General features: G+C 40.1%; 1 protein-coding gene across 12 annotated transcripts in view; it reads right to left on the reverse strand.

Annotated features, from left to right (window-relative positions):
* Nucleotides 2,901-19,793, reverse strand: part of GOLM1 (golgi membrane protein 1) — a 37,850-nt gene continuing 20,957 nt past the window's right edge. For all 12 annotated transcript variants that reach the window (XM_021380399.1, XM_021380401.1, XM_021380409.1 and 9 more), the window contains 7 exons: nt 16,425-16,479; nt 15,218-15,320; nt 14,355-14,493; nt 9,930-10,056; nt 8,403-8,690; nt 6,124-6,237; nt 2,901-5,816 (listed from right to left, as the gene is read on the reverse strand). In XM_021380399.1, the coding sequence (XP_021236074.1) occupies nt 5,791-5,816; nt 6,124-6,237; nt 8,403-8,690; nt 9,930-10,056; nt 14,355-14,493; nt 15,218-15,320; nt 16,425-16,479 (852 nt within the window). In that variant the 3' untranslated portion in view covers nt 2,901-5,790. The remainder of the gene's footprint in view (nt 5,817-6,123; nt 6,238-8,402; nt 8,691-9,929; nt 10,057-14,354; nt 14,494-15,217; nt 15,321-16,424; nt 16,480-19,793) is intronic.

Genomic DNA, 19,793 nt, shown 5'->3' on the forward strand with positions numbered 1-19,793 from the left:
CTGTAGAGCATCATGTCTGATGATAGGCACAGCTGAGCTGCTGCAGTTATGCTTACTTAGAAAAGCCACTTGGAGAAACAGTTTCCGTACTTTTGCCTGAACTGCACTGTTTAGTCGTTTTACAAGTAGAATGGCTGAATTCTTTTCTTGCCAAGTCCAGTAAACTAAAAAAATCATTATAGAAATTAAAAGCAGATGAAAACTAGACTGTTTCATTTAGCTCCTACTGCACTGAATTCAATGATTTTGTTTTAATTTTGTCAGTTGTCTTGGAGCTATTTTGCCTCAAATGGAGGAGGTGCCCTTGAAGACGGGGAAGAAGAAACAATGGAGTAGAACTCATGAGTTGAGGTGAAAACTATTCGCTAAGACAGAAGAGGAAGGGCAAAAATAATAGTAATGATAATTACATGTACATATGAGATTATTTTGGAAATTAGTCCTTTTGTCTGACCTAATTCTTTCTGGGGTGCCATGTCATCACAAGACCTGCTTTCCAACACCCAGGATAGTATTTCAGGCAGTGGCACGGGGCACAGGATGTTTTCAGCCAGCCATTGGTTGCTTCCACCATTATAAGCTCATGGCAAGTGCCATGTTAGCTTTATTGGAGTGTGATATAATCCACCTGCCGGGCCTCTGTAAGTTTAAATCTTAGCCATTGTCCTCTGTACCAAAGAGGCTTTATCTATTTGGCTTGCTTAAGGGCAGTGCTTGTCTCACATTCATGGATAACCTGTGCAGTAGTGTCCATGGTCAACTCCACCCCTTGATCCCAAGCCCATCTGTATGTTGCAATTCTTCCTTGATGGCCTGATGTATCCCCCATGACATCCTGGTTGCTAAATCGGAGGAAAAATGGATTTGATGGATGGACCAGTTGCTGGATAAGGAGTTGGAATGGTTGCACTCAGTTGTGGTCAGTGTCTCAATGTCCAAGTGGAGACTGGTGATGAGTGGTGTTCCTTGGGGATCATTGTTGGAACTGGTGTTATTTAACATCTCTGTAGGCAACATGGACATCAGGATCGAGTGCACCCTCAGGAATTGTGCAGATGACACCAAGCGGAGTGGTGCAGTTGACATGCTAGAGGGAAGGGATGCCTTCCAGAGGGACCTGGACAGGCTTGAGAGGTGGCCCCATGCCAACTTTGTAAAGCTCAACAAGGCCAAGTGTAATGTCCCGCACGGGGGTTGGGGTGGCCTCAAGCACAGATACAGGTTGGGTGGAGAATGGCTTGAAAAAAGCCCTGAGAAGAAGGATTTGGGAGTGTTGGTTGATGAAAGATTCCACATGAGCTGACAGTGTGCACCTGCAGCCCAGAAAGCCAACCCTATCCTGGGTTGCATCAAGAGAAGTGACCAGCAGGTCGAGGGAGGTTATTCTGCCTGTCAGTGTTTTACGGGCTGGTTCAGCCCGATTCTGTGACTAATGGGACATGGGGAACCACACTCCAGGGAAGGGGGAAAGGGCAGGGAGAGGGGCCTAAAAACAAAACAATGGCAATGATCTGAGGAGGAAAGCTAATTTACTAAACATAATATTGGAATGCAAGATAACACAATATAATACTATTGGAATTGAGGCTAATCAGTCAAATAAAATGAGAGAGAGTGTCCAGAAATGGAAGGCCTTACTCTAATGCTGAAGGTGAGACTGTTAGGGAGCACACAATCGCAGACGAGCAGGAAGTGAAAAAAAGGGGACATCTCATGACCTGCAAACAGTTTTATCTTTCCCTCTGAACAGAAAACAAAAACACAAAGTCCTCTGGGAAATGTAGTTCTTCATCTCTTCTGAGAACCAGGTACCTGGAAATAGTGACAATCCATGGTACTGGAGCATTAACTCTTTAAACTCGCAGTGCACTACATGATGTTATGATGTGGAATACCAATAACAAAAATCATAAAACCATGACACTGCTCCTCTACTCTGCTCTTGTGAGATCCCATCTGGAGTACTGCCGCCAGTTCTGGAGCCCCCAACACAAGAAGGATATGGAATTGCTGGAGTGGGCCAAGAGGAGGGTCACAAAGATAACCAGAGGGCTGGAGCAACTCTCCTATGAGGACAGGCGGAGAGAGCTGGGGCTCTTCAGCCTGGAGAAGAGAAGGCTCCGAGGAGACCTTTTAGCGGCCTTCCAGCACCTGAAGGGGGCCTACAGGAAAGATGGGGAGGGATTTTCTATAAGGGCAGATAGTGACAGGACAAGAGGAAATTGCTTTAAACTGGAGGACATTAGATTTAGACTAGATATTGGAAACAAGTTATTTATTGTGAGGGTGGTGAAACACTGGAACGTTTTGTCCAGTGAGGTTGTGAATGGCCCGTTCCTGGAAGGATTCAAGGCCAGGCTGGATGGGGCTTTGAGCAACCTGGTCTAGAAGGTGTCCCTGCCTATGGCAGGGGGGTTGGAACTAGGTGATCTTAAAGGTCCCTTCCAACCCAAAGCCTTCTATGATTCTATAATTCTATGATCAGGGGCCCAAGCTAGAAATAGTTCACCCTTATGTTGCCAGTCCAGTTCTACCTGAGCTACTTTGTACCATGGAGTAGTAACACCATCACCTAAGCAACAGCACTGGTAAGCTAGAACAGGAAAAAAACAACAAACATTGACCCGGAACACCCCCACATCTCTGTCCACAATTTGAATCTTTGTGGAATAAAAGCAACCCTCACTACATGGTTTTTCTCATGTCAGTGCTAAGGAGATTGGATACTACTTCATGTTTGCTTACCATCTTGATTTATGTATTTGAATGCTCCTGCATTGTTGCCAGAGGAATGAAAATCCTGGAAGATACAGTTGCAAAAATGGCAAACTGGTGGTACTGTGCGCCACTAGACATTCATCTGCCTTTTGCTGCCTTGTTGTAAGCAATTATAGAAATCCTTCCAGGCTTCAAAATCTTTAATCACATACCAGTGGCTCAAGGAAAGCCTTCTGTATTTCTCCAGAAGAAGCAACAAATAAGAGAGAGACCAAGTTCTACATCATTCACAGAACTCAATAACAATCATCTTCTCCATTTCCATTAACATTACAAGTGGATCAACAGTACAGAATAAGGTAATAGACAATAGAAAAGATTATTTTTTATTTTAAAATGCTTATTTAAATAGATCAGACTTTGTTTTTAAAAAACAATGGGGACAAGTGTTAATTTAAGCCCAGGAAGATTAGACAAGAAGCTTCCCCTCCCTCATGCAAGTAAAAAATTTAATGAAAAACATTACATTAATCTCAGTTCTAAGTGAATCTTGTTTTGTTCAACTAAATTAAGTCCTTTAAAGTTCCATATAGTAGACACAACAGTCCCTTGACTATTAGAAATTTATCACCCCAGGTACATTCTTGTAGCGCTTGAAGCTATTGAGAGTAAGATAGCATTCTGTTACTATTTTGAACATTGCTTTTACACAGGTTTTCAGCCTTCCACCTTCAGTCAGAGGTACAGCAATTGTACTTTGCATAAAGGAGGTCATGTTTACAGAAGGACACCACCTACCTGGCTAGCAAGAAGCCTAGTCAGGTTTTAGGTACTGCACAGAAGTGCAGTTGTCAATTTCCTTCCCCTGAGGGTGGTCAGACACTGCCACAGTCTTCCTAGACAAGTTGTTGATGCCCTCAGTAATATGCTTTAACTTTTTGTTAGCCCTAAGGTGGTCAGGCAGTTGGACTATTCTAATTCTAAAAGAATTATCTGGCAACATATTAATTATGTTAAGGAATTGTGGGTTTTGTTCAGGATTTTAGGCGCTTCAAGTTAAAATCATTCATTCAACTTGAATACAGCATTTCACTGTACATTTCATAGTGTTAAAATGTACAGTTCTGTAATCAGAAATTGAGTAACGTCATCTGAGCTAAATAACTGTTTACAGATTAAGTCCTAAGATAATGCTCACTCTACTCTGAATACATGTAAACATTTTGATGTCAAAGCATACCATGTTTTACAAAAGATAAAGCAAAAGAACCAGCAGTACAGAAATATCCCCAAGTTTTCCAACATCTGTCATTTGGAAGAAATGCTCGTACATCCTCTTCTCTACTTCTTAAAAGTATTTGCTTTCTCTGTTACTACTGACTGCAATAGTCCAGCACAGTAAAATCTGACTTAAATGGTGATAATACACAGTAGCAAATGACTCAGTAACCGAGCATAGTTCTTCTCTCAAAATAATTCAGGTTGCACTTCGCAAGTCTGTCAGTGAACCATTTGTGGACGTATGTGGACCAGGCACCATTTGATGGTTCCTGCTTCTTTTACTGAATGACAACTCTTTTCACACACAAAAGAACCACCCCTCTATTTGCACATTCAGGCAACTTAAGGTACAGGAATAGTTAACTAGTACATTAAAAATGATAAACTGTAACAGTTATGATATGAAGTGCATTAAAAGAAAGCCATGACAAATTTCTATATTCTTAAATGAAACTGTTGGTTGGAAAGTTATTCATGTCTATCTTCTCCCATACTGTCTTGGTGGCTGTTGGTTCATATTCATAGAGAATGCTCCAAACCTGGGTCTTGGTCTTAAAAACAGACATAAATACAATCTTCAGCTGGCTACAAACAACAAAGTTGAGACTTAAAGTTAAAAGGTTTTAGTGGCAGCCATGGGTATTCTAGGCTCTCCCAAGTAAACTAGATCAACAAGTCGCAGAAAATGCAAAGACTATAGAATATCAACCATGTGATAAAGGTGTGTAACACAGCACTTCACATCAACTATTGTTTCACCTGTGGGTAGTGATGAAATGTCTGGTAAATGCACAACCTGGTCCGCATCCTTCAAAAGTCCAGCAGAGAAGACACTTTTCCACAGCTGAATCTGCTGTTCCATGAGGCAGGCACTTCCTTTCTACTCTTTAGTGGAAGATATTGTTTCAGTAGAGGGAAGGGCAGAAGTAGCACACCATTGCAGAAGGCCTCTCACATCACAAGTTCAGGTGTCAGTCTGACTGATATCTGTGTAAGCTAGCGGCACTTCTGATTTTGTGGAGAGATGTCCAACAAGGCTTTCAGGAAACACTCCTGGTAATCTCTTAAGAATATTCTATTACTAGAATCTATTTTTAACCCAAAAGCTAGGAATAACACCAAGACAGCAATTCATTCCTGGTACAGATCATGTAAGTAGAAGTTTCATTCATGAGATCAAGGAAAATATATATTGCCATGTCATATCTGAGAACTACAATCATGCTTTCTGAGTCTATTCACATTGCAGTAAAATGGTGTCAGAACTGGCACGAGGGCAGACTGTAGCATGGGACATTTTTCATGTTTCCCATGTTTTGTCAAAGTAAGTTAGCTCATCTCTCTTAAAACTAGGTTGGGGATTTCTCTACTGCACTGCTCAGGGGAAAATTCCATCTTTGCCAGAGGACTCCTTCCCATCTACTAACAGTCCAAGTATAATGTTATTGTAGCATGACTGTACAAGTCAGCTGACTTCAAAGTTACTATAGTAGTTGTTAGCTGGTTTCCATTTCATAATAAGTATGAAGAAAGGTCTTATTGCAGAGGTCACACTGCTTTAAAACAAACCTCGAGAGATGTAATTTTTTCACCCCTGAAACAGTAGTAAAACTAAACAACAAACTACTTCATTTGAGCCTTTATCATAGCCTTGAGAAGATAATCAAACATTCCTAAATCACTTTCCTCTTGTCATTGCTGTGTTTATAGGAAATGTTGACTAAGATGCATCATGAATTTCCCTTGTTCACAGCCTCTGTTGTGTTCCAGTTTGGTCAAGTAAGTTGTTCTTCATATTTTTTCTTTAGAGTTTTGAACTAATAGGAAGAAAGAAAAAGGTACAGAAATCTCTTTAAGATTCAGGAGTGATAGGTCTTCATCCAGAAAATTTTGAAAGGACTGTTAGTGCTGAATAGTAAAGCTGCACATACTCCCCATCTCCACCATTTACTAAAAAGTAGCTTCAGTAATGCTACATAAAAACACCTCATACTCGAAAGTAGGGAAATCTGGGGAACAAAGAAGAATTACCTATCTGTATCTACTGAAGGATAACATTCAAAATATCATCATAGTACTTTTCAGCATATAGTACTTCGAGTCAAATATTCTTTATTTATTTACCAGTTTCAATGCCTGCAAGTGCTGCTTGCTTGTCTGTTTCTGATTCAGCTTCATTCTCATCTAAATTGTAGTCAACATCCTTGTCCTGATTCAATACTTCACGTGCTTGTTGGTCTGGAAAAACATTACAGTTAATTTGTTTTATGCTGCACAAGATAGGTACTGCAAAAAAATCTATGATAGAATTTATTTTGCTGTTGAATGAGTTGCTGTTTAAAGAGTGCATTTTAATATTTTTCCTTTAGAATGGAAAACCTTTGCTGTCAATGTTGTACAAAGAGCTAGATAACAACCTTTGGGGATTTGGAAGCATAACAAAATTCAGCCAGCATGCAACTGGACAAAAGAAAAGCATTAGGCAATTTCAGAATACATTAAGTGACAGTCTAAGAAAGAGTAAAACCTGAATATTATACTGAAAACCTGATGAGTGTTGCTTTTAAATGCATTAGCACTTCCTTGGAAAGGTATCTCAGATTCCACCCTCATTTTGGCTTGTCCACCAAAGGAGAAAGCTCTGAAGATGGCATTAAATCAGTGTTTTACAATGTGCTAACTTGGCTCAAAAGTGGTTTTCTATAAAAGATTTTCTTCACTCTGTCACCATCCTGCTCCATATGTTTTCATCTTGAGCAAATTTCACTACCTTAAAATTTCTTAATACAGATTGTTCAGAAGTAAATTACTTCTGACTGCAAGAACCCTACCTTTATTTTTTCAGTTAGCCAGAGAAACCATAACGACCAGTTAAGAGAAAGAGAGAAGTCTCTGGTTCTCAAGAGGAAGGAAAAGCCAAACTTATACAGCAACTGATGAGAACAAAGCTTGAAAGATTTTAGCATTATATTGTACATGTTTAGAACATCAAAAATACTTTTCAGTAATAGACCTAAAGGTCTCAAGCTTTTAAAAAAAGCTTTAAATGAAAAACAGAGAAAGCTCAGAGAATGTAGAAGAAATCCACTTCTGCTTCCTCGCAGCCAAAGGAATCCACAACATAAGGTACATTATTTTTGCTGAACAATCAAGCCTGAAGAATACTGTGCTGTTCCTGCATTCAGAGAAATCCGACCTTCCACAGGCTACACTGCAGGGCTTTCTCTTGCGCCAGTTGTTGCATGATCTTGCTACCTGATTTTTCTATACCTCAGTTAAAATGGAAACAGTTGACTTATATAGTCACATCTCATTGGAGAACTGCTTCCTCTGGTAAGTATCTTTTTGGTGCAGTTGGAAAAGTGTTATTTTAGCAATGCAGATGAGACAGATTATTTATCCTTGCCAAATTATCTACTATACTAATACCATATCATAATGCATTATATTAATGCATCACTGGATTAAAGAACATAAACAGCACCACTTCTTTACTGTCTGGACTACTGATTCTGTTTTGCATTAGTACACGAGGAAGGGTGAAAATTTCCCCATTCAGAAGAGCTGGTAGTGAGGTAATTAGGATAATCTAGTGGAAGATAGAAGACGCAGGCTGGAATGAGTACAGGAAAAGCAAAGAACCAATCCTTCATAATGCTGCAAGCTTCTACTGCATCAGAAAATACTACTTTGTTCTGTGAAAAAGTTGCTGATGACCACAATTTTAGGAGCACCATCCTGCATGCATGAATTAAAGTCCGCCTAAGACGGAGTTGCTCAAGATAGACAGAAAGATGTCTCGTCCAGATTCTGGTCAGGCTTAGACATGACATCAATACTCAGCATGGTGTAGACATGTGGTCACACACAGTAGAACCAAAAACTGGCACCTTTGCTGACAACTTCCAATTTGCAGTTTTGCAGACTCACAATAATGAACTTCAGATACCTGAAGTCTCAAGCAAAGGTTTACTCATGCCAACATATTTTGAAATGGGTAGCTACAAACAGACTAACTGCAAAAGATGCTACCCATCAATGCTTTGTATGGACAGTATGTCACATCCTTTCCAAATGTGTCATATTGTTACTAAGTCTCAATACTGAAAGGTTTCTAAGACTGAAGTCCCCATATGCCTTGTGCAGACAATGGAGAGAAGGACAGAGCAGCTAGAACAGTGACACAGGAATCCAGCCTAGCAGCTCCATGTTGCACAAACAGAAGCCTTCATCTTCACCCAGTGACTGTAAAGGAGTGCTGAGGATTGATCTTTAGCCTCTCGCACTAACACTTGCAAAGCCTTATACTAAGTCTGGCCAACTTCCACCACCATTTCAGAAATCAAGCCCCATTCTGCATTTTCATTCCCTTTCTTGCAGTGTGCAAGGTGTTAGTTACCAACCAGCCTGTCCAGGAGGCGAGTCACTCTGCTTAGCATCGTAATTGAGGAGCTGCTCCCTCTCCACCTCCTCGTCAGCAATCTGTTCTGCAGCTGGCTGTGGTGCCTCTTGCTCGGCTATGTTTTTTCCATCTTCCACTGGATTCAGTTCTTTCTCTGACGCCGGGGGCACCTCCTTACGACCTGTGCCAGCCATGGCCAAACCCTGTGGGTGTTTCAGTTCAACAGAGAGCTGCTCCTCCTCTGCTTTGGAGTCCTCTTTTCTGATGGCAGTGAGGCCATTTAATCTTTCTGTGAATTATATCAATGATCCCAAATTAAAAAAAAAAAGTCTTTCAGTGGCAGCACAAGTTAAAAACCTTGAATAAATGTTGCTTCATTTTTCACATTCAATTCTTAATTCTTCTTTCAATCACATCAGATTCAAAGAGAAAGACAGAAGACAGTCCATACTTTTCAGACCAGGGAAAGCTAAAGGATAAAACCTGTGAAGTCCAGTGTCCACCATCAACAGATACACACCGCTACCTACTTAAATGTTTGTATGTGGAGTTAAAAAAACTAAATAAATTAGGCAGGTGAAATAGAGCCATGTGCTCTATTAGAACTTCCAGTGTGCTATGTAAGCGTCAGGTTTCTGAGCGTTGTGCTTTGCTATTAACAATATAACAGATCAGGTGTTCAAAGGTAGCTCGGGACACAGTGGATACATGGGCAGACTTTCAAGTAAATGAAGGCTGTTCTCCTTTTTAGGTATGGAGAGAAAGCAGAGGCGGGCTGCTGCTTTCAGTAGGCATTACCACATCATGTATCTCTATTTTTAGCTAACATATGCCAGGATAAAGCTTACCTGAATAAACTAAACAGAGTTGTTGCTGAGAATTGCTAGCTCTAAAATTACTCCTAAGGCTGTTATTTAAGATAGCACAAAAGAGTAATTTAATAAGAGTTTAGATTTCTCACATGCACAGTACTGCATAAGACTAGTGCACTGGGACATCCATTCAAGTCAATAGCTTGTGAGAGTTGAATGCCAAAAGCAACCACAGCTTACCTGATCTGATCTCTGATTTGCCTTACTGTCATTTTGCCCTGAGAACACACAGAAAGCACAGGAGTGTGTTTGCCTAAAGCCAAACTTCCAGCTATTTCGTAGGGAGAGGCAGTGGGCTAGATGTACCAAACTTAGTAAACAAGCAAATTTAAAACATACTTAGAAACTTTTGCATGCAAAAGCAAAATATTTTCTCAACAGCAAACGAGTGGTATGACTACAGAATTACAAGTGCTTTTATTTTGCCTTAGAAGCAACACACCAATTTCAATATAGCTGAACTAGCAGAAACAGTAGCAATAATAACACTTGGACAAACTACTAATTACACCTCTCTGCAGCTAAAGGACAATTTATTATAATTCAGTCCACTGCTGTCACTTTTTTCCTTCTTGAATACAAAAATATTTTTAGTGTTCAGTTAAATTGCAAACTTTCTTATTCAAGTTGCTAAGATATCAGTGATTTTATCTCACCATTAGGCTGCAGAGCATCTGTCCTTTTTACTGTAGGCACTGCTTTTGGCACATCTTTGGCTCTCTGCTGTTCCAAGTCAGTCTGCTTGAACTCAGGTTGCTTCGAAGCTGGCAGCTGACCATCAGCCTGCAAAGTGAATGCACACAGACATGCATTGGTTTGAACACCCAGTTCTGGATTTGGAAGCTGAAGTTTGGTCAGAATTCAGTGGGGGGAAAGAAATCTAAATGCACTCAAATAACTGAACTGAAATTTTTACTTGTGATGGAAGTACCATACAATCCTGAATACGCAGCAATGTTTCTATATAACAGCACATAATAAATACATCACAAGTATCTAACAAACACCCTTTCTTCTGTCTAATCGCAGCTGAGATTACTGTTCTTGTTAGAGTTTCCTGTTATTCTGCAAGGGTCACAGAACTGTAGCACCACACATTTCTCCACTGTAGCCCTGATACCACACCAGGGCCAGCAGAGCAATAAAAAGATGGCATTAACTACTGCTAGTGCAGGAACAGGTAAACTGAGTTTGGGCATAATCACTGAGTTTGGTGTAATCCGCTAATCAACTCTGTACAGAACTGGACTAAAACTATGTTGAATGTAGGCTTACGAGAAGGAAAAAAAAACAAAACATCAACAACTAGACAACTGTATTAGGTAGACCTCACTTAAGGATGTACTGAATACTGGTACTAGACTGGTCTCAGACTCTGACCTATAAGATCTGATTAATGGCTACGTTGTTGTAGAATCATAGAATCATTGTCCACCAAGCTGAAGATCTTCCAACTAAACAATTACAATCTCTATACAGTTTTTACTCATATTAGAATTTAATTGCTATGTTAATTCAGTTCACATAAAAACTGAACATGAGATGTGCCTGGAGCCCATGTTGCACTATACCAGCACAAAAAAAACCCCCAAAAAAACAGACTGCAATGAAACAGTCTGTTCAGTGTATATGTGCCCAGTTTGATTAATTTTTTGAGCATGTGGCCAGGTTGCAATAGGATGAAAAGCTGGATGCAAGCCAGTAGTGTGCACCTGCAGCCCAGAAGGCCAACAGTATCCTGGGCTGTATCAAAAGAGAGGTGACCAGCAGGGAGAGGGAGGGGACTTTTCCCCTCTGCTCTGCCCTTGTGAGGCCTCACTTGGATTACTGCATCCAGGCCTGGGGCCTCCAGCACAAGAAAGATGTGGAGCTGTAGGAAAGGGCCACTAAGATGATCAGAGGGCTGGAGCACCTCTTCTACAAAGAAAGGTTGAGGGAGCTGGGCTTGTTTAGCTTGGAGAAGAGAAGGCTCCAGGGAGACCTCAGTGCAGTCTTCCAGTACTTGAAGGGAGCTTACAAGTAGAAAAGAGACCAACTTTTTGAACAATCTTGTAGTGGGAGGACAAGGGGGAATGGCTTTAAACTAAAAGAGGGGAGATTTAGGTGAGATGTTAGAAAGAAATTCTTTACTCAGAGGGCAGTGAGGTCCTAGCACAGGCTGCCCAGAGAAGCTGAGGATGTCCAATTCCTGGAAGCATTCAAGGCCAGGCTGGATGGGATCCTGGAAAACCTGATCTGGTGGGTGGCAGCCCTGATGTGGTGAGTGTCTATAGCAGGGGGAATTGGAACTGGGTGATCTTTAAGGCCATTTTGTGATTCTATGATGATTCTATGTGTTCATCCTTTTAAAGATGCTGAGAGAAAAGTGCACAGACATAAAGAGAGAGACTTTTTTAATAGCTGGCACTACACAAATCAGTAAGAAGCTTTATGGTGTAGAAAGTCATACAGTCCACAAAAATATTCCTGTTCCAACTACTGGTGAACTGTAACTGCCTATTGTTCTAAGCAGGTCAACAAATGACTAGGTTGCCTAATCTTCATCTGGTCATCTGGTAAAATGTCTGCAGAACTAAGTGATTAAATAACCAAGAAACTAAAGCTGAAAAGGATGTGTAGGTCACTGATTACTTGGCTATTTTGAAATTGTTTAAGCTCAGTTAAAGCCAGGCAGAACTAAAGACCTTCGATCAACACACTGAGTCCAACATCAACAATAAACAATTTAACATCTCAGATTGAGAAGCAATGACTACCATCAAAGATCTGGTAGTGTTACTGCAATAAGGGTATTCAGAAGTGTGTCTTTCTTCAGTCATTAAAACATAAAGATACTATATTTAAATATTCCTCTTTTTTTATACATAAGTGTCTCCGCAGTACAAATCACCAGAGACTGAAGATAAGACTACTTTCCAGTTTATGCTGGGGCACACATACTTCTGTGAAAATACCAAGCCTGAAATTAATGGCAACAATTCAGCTCTTAATTAGACATGCAATAGGCCTTAACCTGTATTATCTTAAATGTCCAAGTCAGTAATTTTTAATGATAATGTCAAATAAAAGAGCATGTATGCAACAAGTTGAAGTGGTTGGTCTTGTCTGAAAAGATAATAACTGAAGCACGTTAAAGAGAAATTAATATGCACAATTTATATTCTCAACCTAGGAATATACATCAGTATTCAAAAGACAGAACTATAAGAATAGCTGTATATTTATTAACTAACCAACAACCTATTTTCATTCTCTGATTTATTTTAACTTTGACCCTTCTATTACATAAGCACGTACATTTCAGAAACTCAGCATGAAAAAAAGAAATCACAGTAGCTGAGCCACTGTGATCTGTAAAAATGGGAATTATTCCAGCTAAAAACATATGTGGTGATAAATAACTCATCCTTTGCATATGCAAATGTTGCAATCATTGGACAAACAAATAACTGAGAAAGTTACAATTTGACAATGACTACATGGAAGTTACAACTTGACAACATGACTATGACTAATGTCATAGACATTAGGGAACATAAGGTAACTATTTTGCCTGAAGCTCTATTAGTAGTTCTCTGAGCTGGGACCAACCCATCCACAGATTAAAAGAAGGGTATGTAACCTACCGCCTACTTTGAGAAAACATTAACTTCAGATATGGGACTTGCTGGAGAAGACTGTAAGTGTCCTGCAGAGGGACTTCAGCCAAACTTCCTAGCTTCTGAATTGGTAAACAGACCTCATCTGGTATGAGTCATGTTAATGAAAATCTGCTACAAGGCAATACCAGAAATTCAGTTGACCACCTCTCTAGTATGCGCTTCCCTATGTGAAGTTTACAAATAGTTTGTATTTTCCATCATTCAATCAAGCAAGACACATTTGTTCTATAAAGTCTCCCTGCCTGTGTCCAGACGATAGGCTTGTTATTTTCTCGTTTATCTGACACTTGACAAAAATTACTCAAACAAAAACTTCTCCCTTTCTTCTGCAGGGATAGAAGAATAGCATTTACTGTCTCTAATGCTTCATTCTTCTTGCAGCTCTCTCATACAACATAAGGTAGATACTACCAAGACTGCTTTGTCTTTGCAATGAGAGTTGGCCACTCAAATAGACTCAATTGCAATCACGTGTTAAAATTTCTGTCACAGGTGCTTGTGGTCTTGAAGAAAGGACGCATTAAATTAAATTATTATATATACAATATATTAGTTGCCTCTTTATCTAGGGGTTTCACTGCCTGTTTCCAGGGCCATCTGTAACAACCTTAACAACTCAAGTCCTATCCCTGATCTAATCCTACTTTATTGAAGAAGTATCAATAATTTACATGCTAAGACAACATGATCCTATGAAATTTCTTTTTCTCAGCATTCTTTCCACCCTCCACAGGTCAGGAAGAAAGAGTGGGCAGGCACAGAGCCACCCCTTCTGGCACAGGGCCACCCTGTTTGGCAAGTCCATGCTATTCCACTGAGACTGTTTGTGCTACGTACAGCAACGCTTTTTGCAGCTCTTTGACTCAGAAAAAAAACAAAACTCTCACTCCTGCTGTAAAAGGTTGAAATCCGTATTCCTGTGGAAACTCATGGTACTGTGATAAACAGATGAACCCAAAAGTCCCAGGTAAAGAGCTGTGGTCTACAGTATCATACTTGAGGCTTACTACTACTCTGAAGCGATTGACAGTAAATTTATCCTCATCCTTAAACATACAACTTCAATACACAATGCAATTAAGTCCTTTAACAAAGTCAAAAGGAGCTGTGGACCAAAGCTCAGCAGCACAAATATTCTTGAAATGGCTTCTCACCACTCTCATTCTCACCTCTCCAATTCTGCTTGTCTGCTTGAGACACAGTAATCTGGAGAACAATAAAGCCCCCTCCAGGATCTCTACCTTGTTCTATCCCCAGATTCACTCAATTTCACATAAATCAGAAGCGTTCAACAGATGCAAATGAAAGTACTAAAAAATTTAATGAGATACAATAATGTTAGCTGGAGATAGTGACAAGGAGGAGAACTTCTTAAGAATTACAGGGAAGAAGATTTACAATAAACTACTCCTATCATACCTGGGCACTTCTTTTTGAATCTTTTAAGAAGTCTTTATTTTCTTTGACCTGCGGTACATCACTGCCTTTTTTTGAGATCTCATTTACCCTTTCTTCACATTGTTCTTTTAATTCCTTCATCTGGTTTATGCACTGTGACCTGGAGAAAACATGAACAAGTGAGTAGTTGTGTACTTCCATCCACGTTCACAACTCTCTTCTAAAATTTTATTTTGTAAAATTATTTTCCTTGTTCTTTTGCTCCCCCCCCACACTTCATTATCTTCTTAGTTTTACTACCTTACACTCCTCTACTCCCTTCTGAGACCTAGTGACTAGCAAAGCAGATGAGCCAGCTGTGTGGGATACCATGTGACACAGGGGAAGAAAAGCATAGGCAAAGGATGGAACTTGAGTAGTCCTCCTTCTGCCTGATACCAGCAAGCTCACTCAGCTTTCTGCTGCCTGTTGAACTGAAAACATGAGGCTCACTCTAAAACAATCTGCTATGATGAAACCTGAGAAAAACATACGTTTTTTGTACCTCCTATGTTAAATTTTGTTCTTAGGCATTACACATGCACAACAAATTTTATCATTGTCTTCTACAGCACAACAGCCAATTGACTAAAAATGTGATGTACAGCTCTGAAATGAGAATATAGCTACCCTTCTCCTCCTGCAATGGAAGGAACATCCAGAATTGTGGAATAAATCTACGGATATTGAGATGCTGGTCACTGCAAGGTGTGTGCTCTTCTCCAAGATCAATCCTGAGCAATTCCATCTTAAAACTGTACATCAACTGACAGTGCTACAGCTATGACAAGATAACCAAGTCAATTACAACTCCAGAAGCCATTGTTTAGGAAGAACATACTTACAGGTCGTATGAGAACTTTCTCTGAAGGTTAGTCTGGTTCTTCTGAAACCGGTAAACATCCAGCTGCAGCTTTCCATACTCTGTCTGTAACTCTTTCATGTGTTCTGATCATAACAAGATTAAAATATATATTAAAATACACACACATATTTACCTCCATATATTAGAACATATATATCAGACAACAAACCTGATTGCAAGCACACTAGCTCTATCCATTTTTCATGTTCATTACATTTTGCATGCAGATGCACAGGCAATTGCTAAATTGACGCATGAAAGATGCACAAGACTCAGTAAGATTAAATATCCTCTTGGATGAACAGACTAACAAAAGCCACATAATGTAGATTTTGATCTCCTTTTCTTCATAAGGAATATTCTAGCTTGTTTACAAACTCTTTGTCTGCTAGGTTTCAGTCCCAGAAAGCTTCAGGTCTAGGGGAGACTTATCAGAACGTAGTATGAAATAGCATTCATATTAATTAGCTATCAGAGGATGAAGAAATTACAATTCTTTCCTGAGTAACATACAGTTTACTTTTACATTCCTCAAAAATAGAGGAATTTATGACTTGGAATTCTGTATTTTTTTTTAATGTCAGAAGCATCGTTGTCATGCTATAGCATTACAAATACCTCCTGACAGAAAGCTTTCTGTGAAGTCATCAGAAGAACTGGCAATAAATTTGCTTGTTTATAGAACTTTAGATTTGTTTCCTGGATTACTGGGGCATACATTGTTAACAACACTTTTGGAACACCAACATGGATCGAAATGAATCAGACTAAGTTTTCTTGTTTAATACAAGTTTGCTAATTCTCTTGGTGCTAAAACGCATGACCCAAACACCTCAGGGAGGAATGCAAGCATATGAGATGAAAGGTGGAATTAAAAGCATTTAACAATACACAAGCTAGTTTTATTTTGCATTGTTTTTATATCATTAGCAGATAAGGGTCAGGAGTCTACATCAAGCACCATACGGACAAATTCCTCTGGCATTGAGGCATATGCAGACTGACAGTTCACTGAACCAGAGCTGCACAGATGCGGAATTGAAATCACAGCAGCTCCTGCACATTCCCCACAGTCCGGAGAAAGGGCAGCATTTGCAGAAGACACTGGAATAGCACGTCTTAAAAACAGGGGAGTTAAAAAAAAAAAAAAAAAAAAAAAAGCGATACAGCGAGGTATTATGTCCTACCTTGTAGACTCTGGATCAATCGTTCATTTGTTGTGATGTTATTCATCAGCACTGCCTGGAAGGAGCGAAACAGAAAACAATGCTTTACTTGCAAAGGGCTTGAGTTACCATTAACATTATAAATAACACCAATCAAAGCACTTGTAATAGGACTTTTAGTTGGAGAAGTGCTGGAGTTACAGCTGAAAATAAAAACTTTATTAGCTGTTCTAGAGATTTATTATTAAAACCAACAAAGAGTTATTTTAACCCAGATTTCCCAGCGTGCACAGGATAAAAGTAGATATCACCACACTTAAACAAAAGCAGGAGGAATGTAAAGAGTCCACTACTAAAATTATTTGCTGCTTTATCCTGGTTTAATCTCATGATTACAGTAATGGTCAGATCCACTGTATTTATCCCTTGAAGGAAAATACAGTGCAGAACAGCTCACTGCTAGCTCCTGCTCACCAGCACCAGGAACACAAGGATGAGCCAGATAGCATTAGCCATGGAAAGAGAATAGGCAAACTCCACAAGTAGCATGAAGCCCCTTCCTTATGTCACATTTCTCACTAGCCAGACCTTTGCTTTGATAAGAAAGCCCCGAGTAATGCTCCTCCATTCTCTAATACTGTGCTCATTCTCACTCTGAAGAAGCAGTCAACATGACTATGATTTGTCCATTTTTTCCCTATCTCACCCTCTACCAAATCATAAGTACAAGTGCCCCCAAACACCTGAATATTAGCAGAAATAAAGTAAGCCTAAATGAAAATAATTCTTCTGAGTCAAATGTCAACATAATTCAGACTAATCTTAACACTCAGAAAGCCTGGTGCAGGAGTATTCCTAAAGATGAGATCCACTCAGGAGCATCTTTCGTATGCTTCACTACGGTTTTCTAGTTCTCCAGCTTCCGTTCTCTCAGGAAACGTGTGTACTCTACAGGGGTCTGAGGTCAGGATACACCAAAGCCCTGGCTTCCCAATGCTGCTACTCAAGTAGTGACGCACATTCATGCTCACATCACTTCAAAGACAAAGAAATACTTGCATTCATTCTGTCTTCCCACGTCATACTGAGACACTGACAGCAACTATTTTCTTGGAGTCTACAGTAATAAGTACCAGTTGATGAAAAGGGAGGTGCTCAATCAATCCAAATGTATACAGAGCAGAGGAGTAGATTTGTCTTTTCTCTACCTTTTAAGAAGTCCCATTCCAAAGAAGTGGTCGCTCACGTCTTAATGAACAGGCAGTTTTTTCAACCCAATGAAAGAAATATTCCTACACCATTCCATACGGACTGTCAGTCCACGAATGCTGATGTGAAATATCAAGAGCAAAGGTCTTGACCCTTCATTGAAAAGAAGGAAAGAGTAACAATATGGAAAACAACACACTTAGGATCAATCAACTCCTCTCCTCCTTTCTCAAAGGACAGGGTAAGAAAGGTTCTGGATCTGTTTTCCCTGCTTTATTGGAGAACGGAAGTTTATGTTTCAATGGAAACGTGAAGTGTTGCTACTGCCTGCTTAGCCTAACGAGGCTGCTCTGTGATAATCACCTTCAGGATTTCCCTTATTGGGATTAGTCAACCATGGCCATTACCAGAAGCTGCCAATGGAACAGAAGAACAAGTACTACAGTTTGACACAGCCATTTTATGTTCACACGGATTTCTGTTCATTTGTTTGTTTACTGTTCTTTAATGAACCCCCCTGACACTAGAACCATTTATTTCATTTTGACTGTGAAGCAAACAAGCGCTGGATGTTCAGCACCTTAGGACTGTGATTAGCTGACATGCAGAAAAGCAGAAAAAGTTCCCGTAAGGTATAAAGGAAAACAAAAATGTATAGATCTTAATCTTTTGGACCACATAAATCACATTGTATGAAAATTCCTTTTGACAGTGCCACACCTATCTCCCTGAATTTGAAGATAAGAATCCAGGAAGGAATCATGAAAGTCCAGCCACGCGTTTAACGTGAGAAGGAAATGTTGTTCAGTAATTTACAGGGCAGTGTTCCAACTGCCACCTCCCTGCCTAACTGAATCAATAGCTTCAGGCTTTCCATTCTTCCTCCTGCCATACAAACATTAACTAATCTTTGCCTCATACCTGGGAATTAGGTGGGTATTATTTTATTATATTTTTTCAAACTGCAGGGAAGCAGTCAGCAAACACAAGCTGAAATTCAGACCTAGGAGGAAATTTACATTTTAAATCCTGTTCAGCAACGACAATATCTATAATCCCTGACAGTGATTATTCAGTTTTGGTAAATTCAGTATCTCACCATCTCAAAATGATTTCTGAGAGCATGGGAGTAACTCTGTACGTAGAACCAGCCTGTTGTGCTTGCAGTACACCGTGCGCAGAAGTCCTTGTCACTACCAGGCAGGAACAGTCTCCTGACCGGGGTCAGTGCTGTGGACAGCAGGTCTTCAAAAACCAAACCAAAACCCACAAGGCCATCAGCAGTGATAAGAAAGATCTTGCTCCAGCTGGACAGCAAATATTTTAATGACAACCGCCAGAGGTATGTATCATTTACCGAAGAAGATCTACGTAAGTCATATTCCACTTAAGAAGCACAAACGTTCAAGGTATTGGTTTAAAAGAACACAAACAGAAATACCTGTGTGGTGGCACTGAGATAAATCATTCCAAAGCACATGTATTTTGAACACATATTCTGAGCTACATACATGCATTTCATCAGATCAATGCCTTACACAGCAGCCTCCTTAATCACCCTCTTGGGAGGAACTACTAGACCAGCTCCTTCAGCATGGCTGTGTATGGCTTCTGATACCACCATAAAACCAGCCAGGCCCAGCGCACTGTCCTGATGTATGTGTTTTCCAACACTAACCAAGCATAGCGTATCTAATAATGAGAGACTGTGACAGAAAAAGGAATAGCAAGGCAAAGCAGCTGACAAGAGTAGCCATTTGTTTCAGAGCTAAAAGCAGCAGGAAGGCGCTTGACACTCACAAGGCACAGCTCTCAAGAGGAGAGAAAGGCAAGCAGCAGTGTCACTAATCCAAGCACTGAGGATAGAAGCAGATTTCAAGTGCCCCAGCTTCCCAAACAAAGCCAGGAACACAGCAAGCTGCAGGGTGAGGCTTACACATGCAGAAACACGCAGAAACCAGTACTTGTAATAACCACCGAGAAGATGGGTGGCTATGTCATGACCAACTCAAGCTGACCTATGTCCCCATGGCAGACAAAAGGTTCTATCATGCACACTTCCAAGATAGTCCAAATGACGGCTTGTTCATATCTTAATGATACCTCAAAATGCCTTTCTCTGTTTCTGCAAAGACACCGTCTCTACTACCACCACGTTCTTGGCACTATCTATTTTCAGTT

Source organism: Numida meleagris, chromosome Z (genome assembly GCF_002078875.1).
Source record: "Numida meleagris isolate 19003 breed g44 Domestic line chromosome Z, NumMel1.0, whole genome shotgun sequence".
NCBI classification, from domain to species: Eukaryota; Metazoa; Chordata; class Aves; order Galliformes; family Numididae; genus Numida; species Numida meleagris.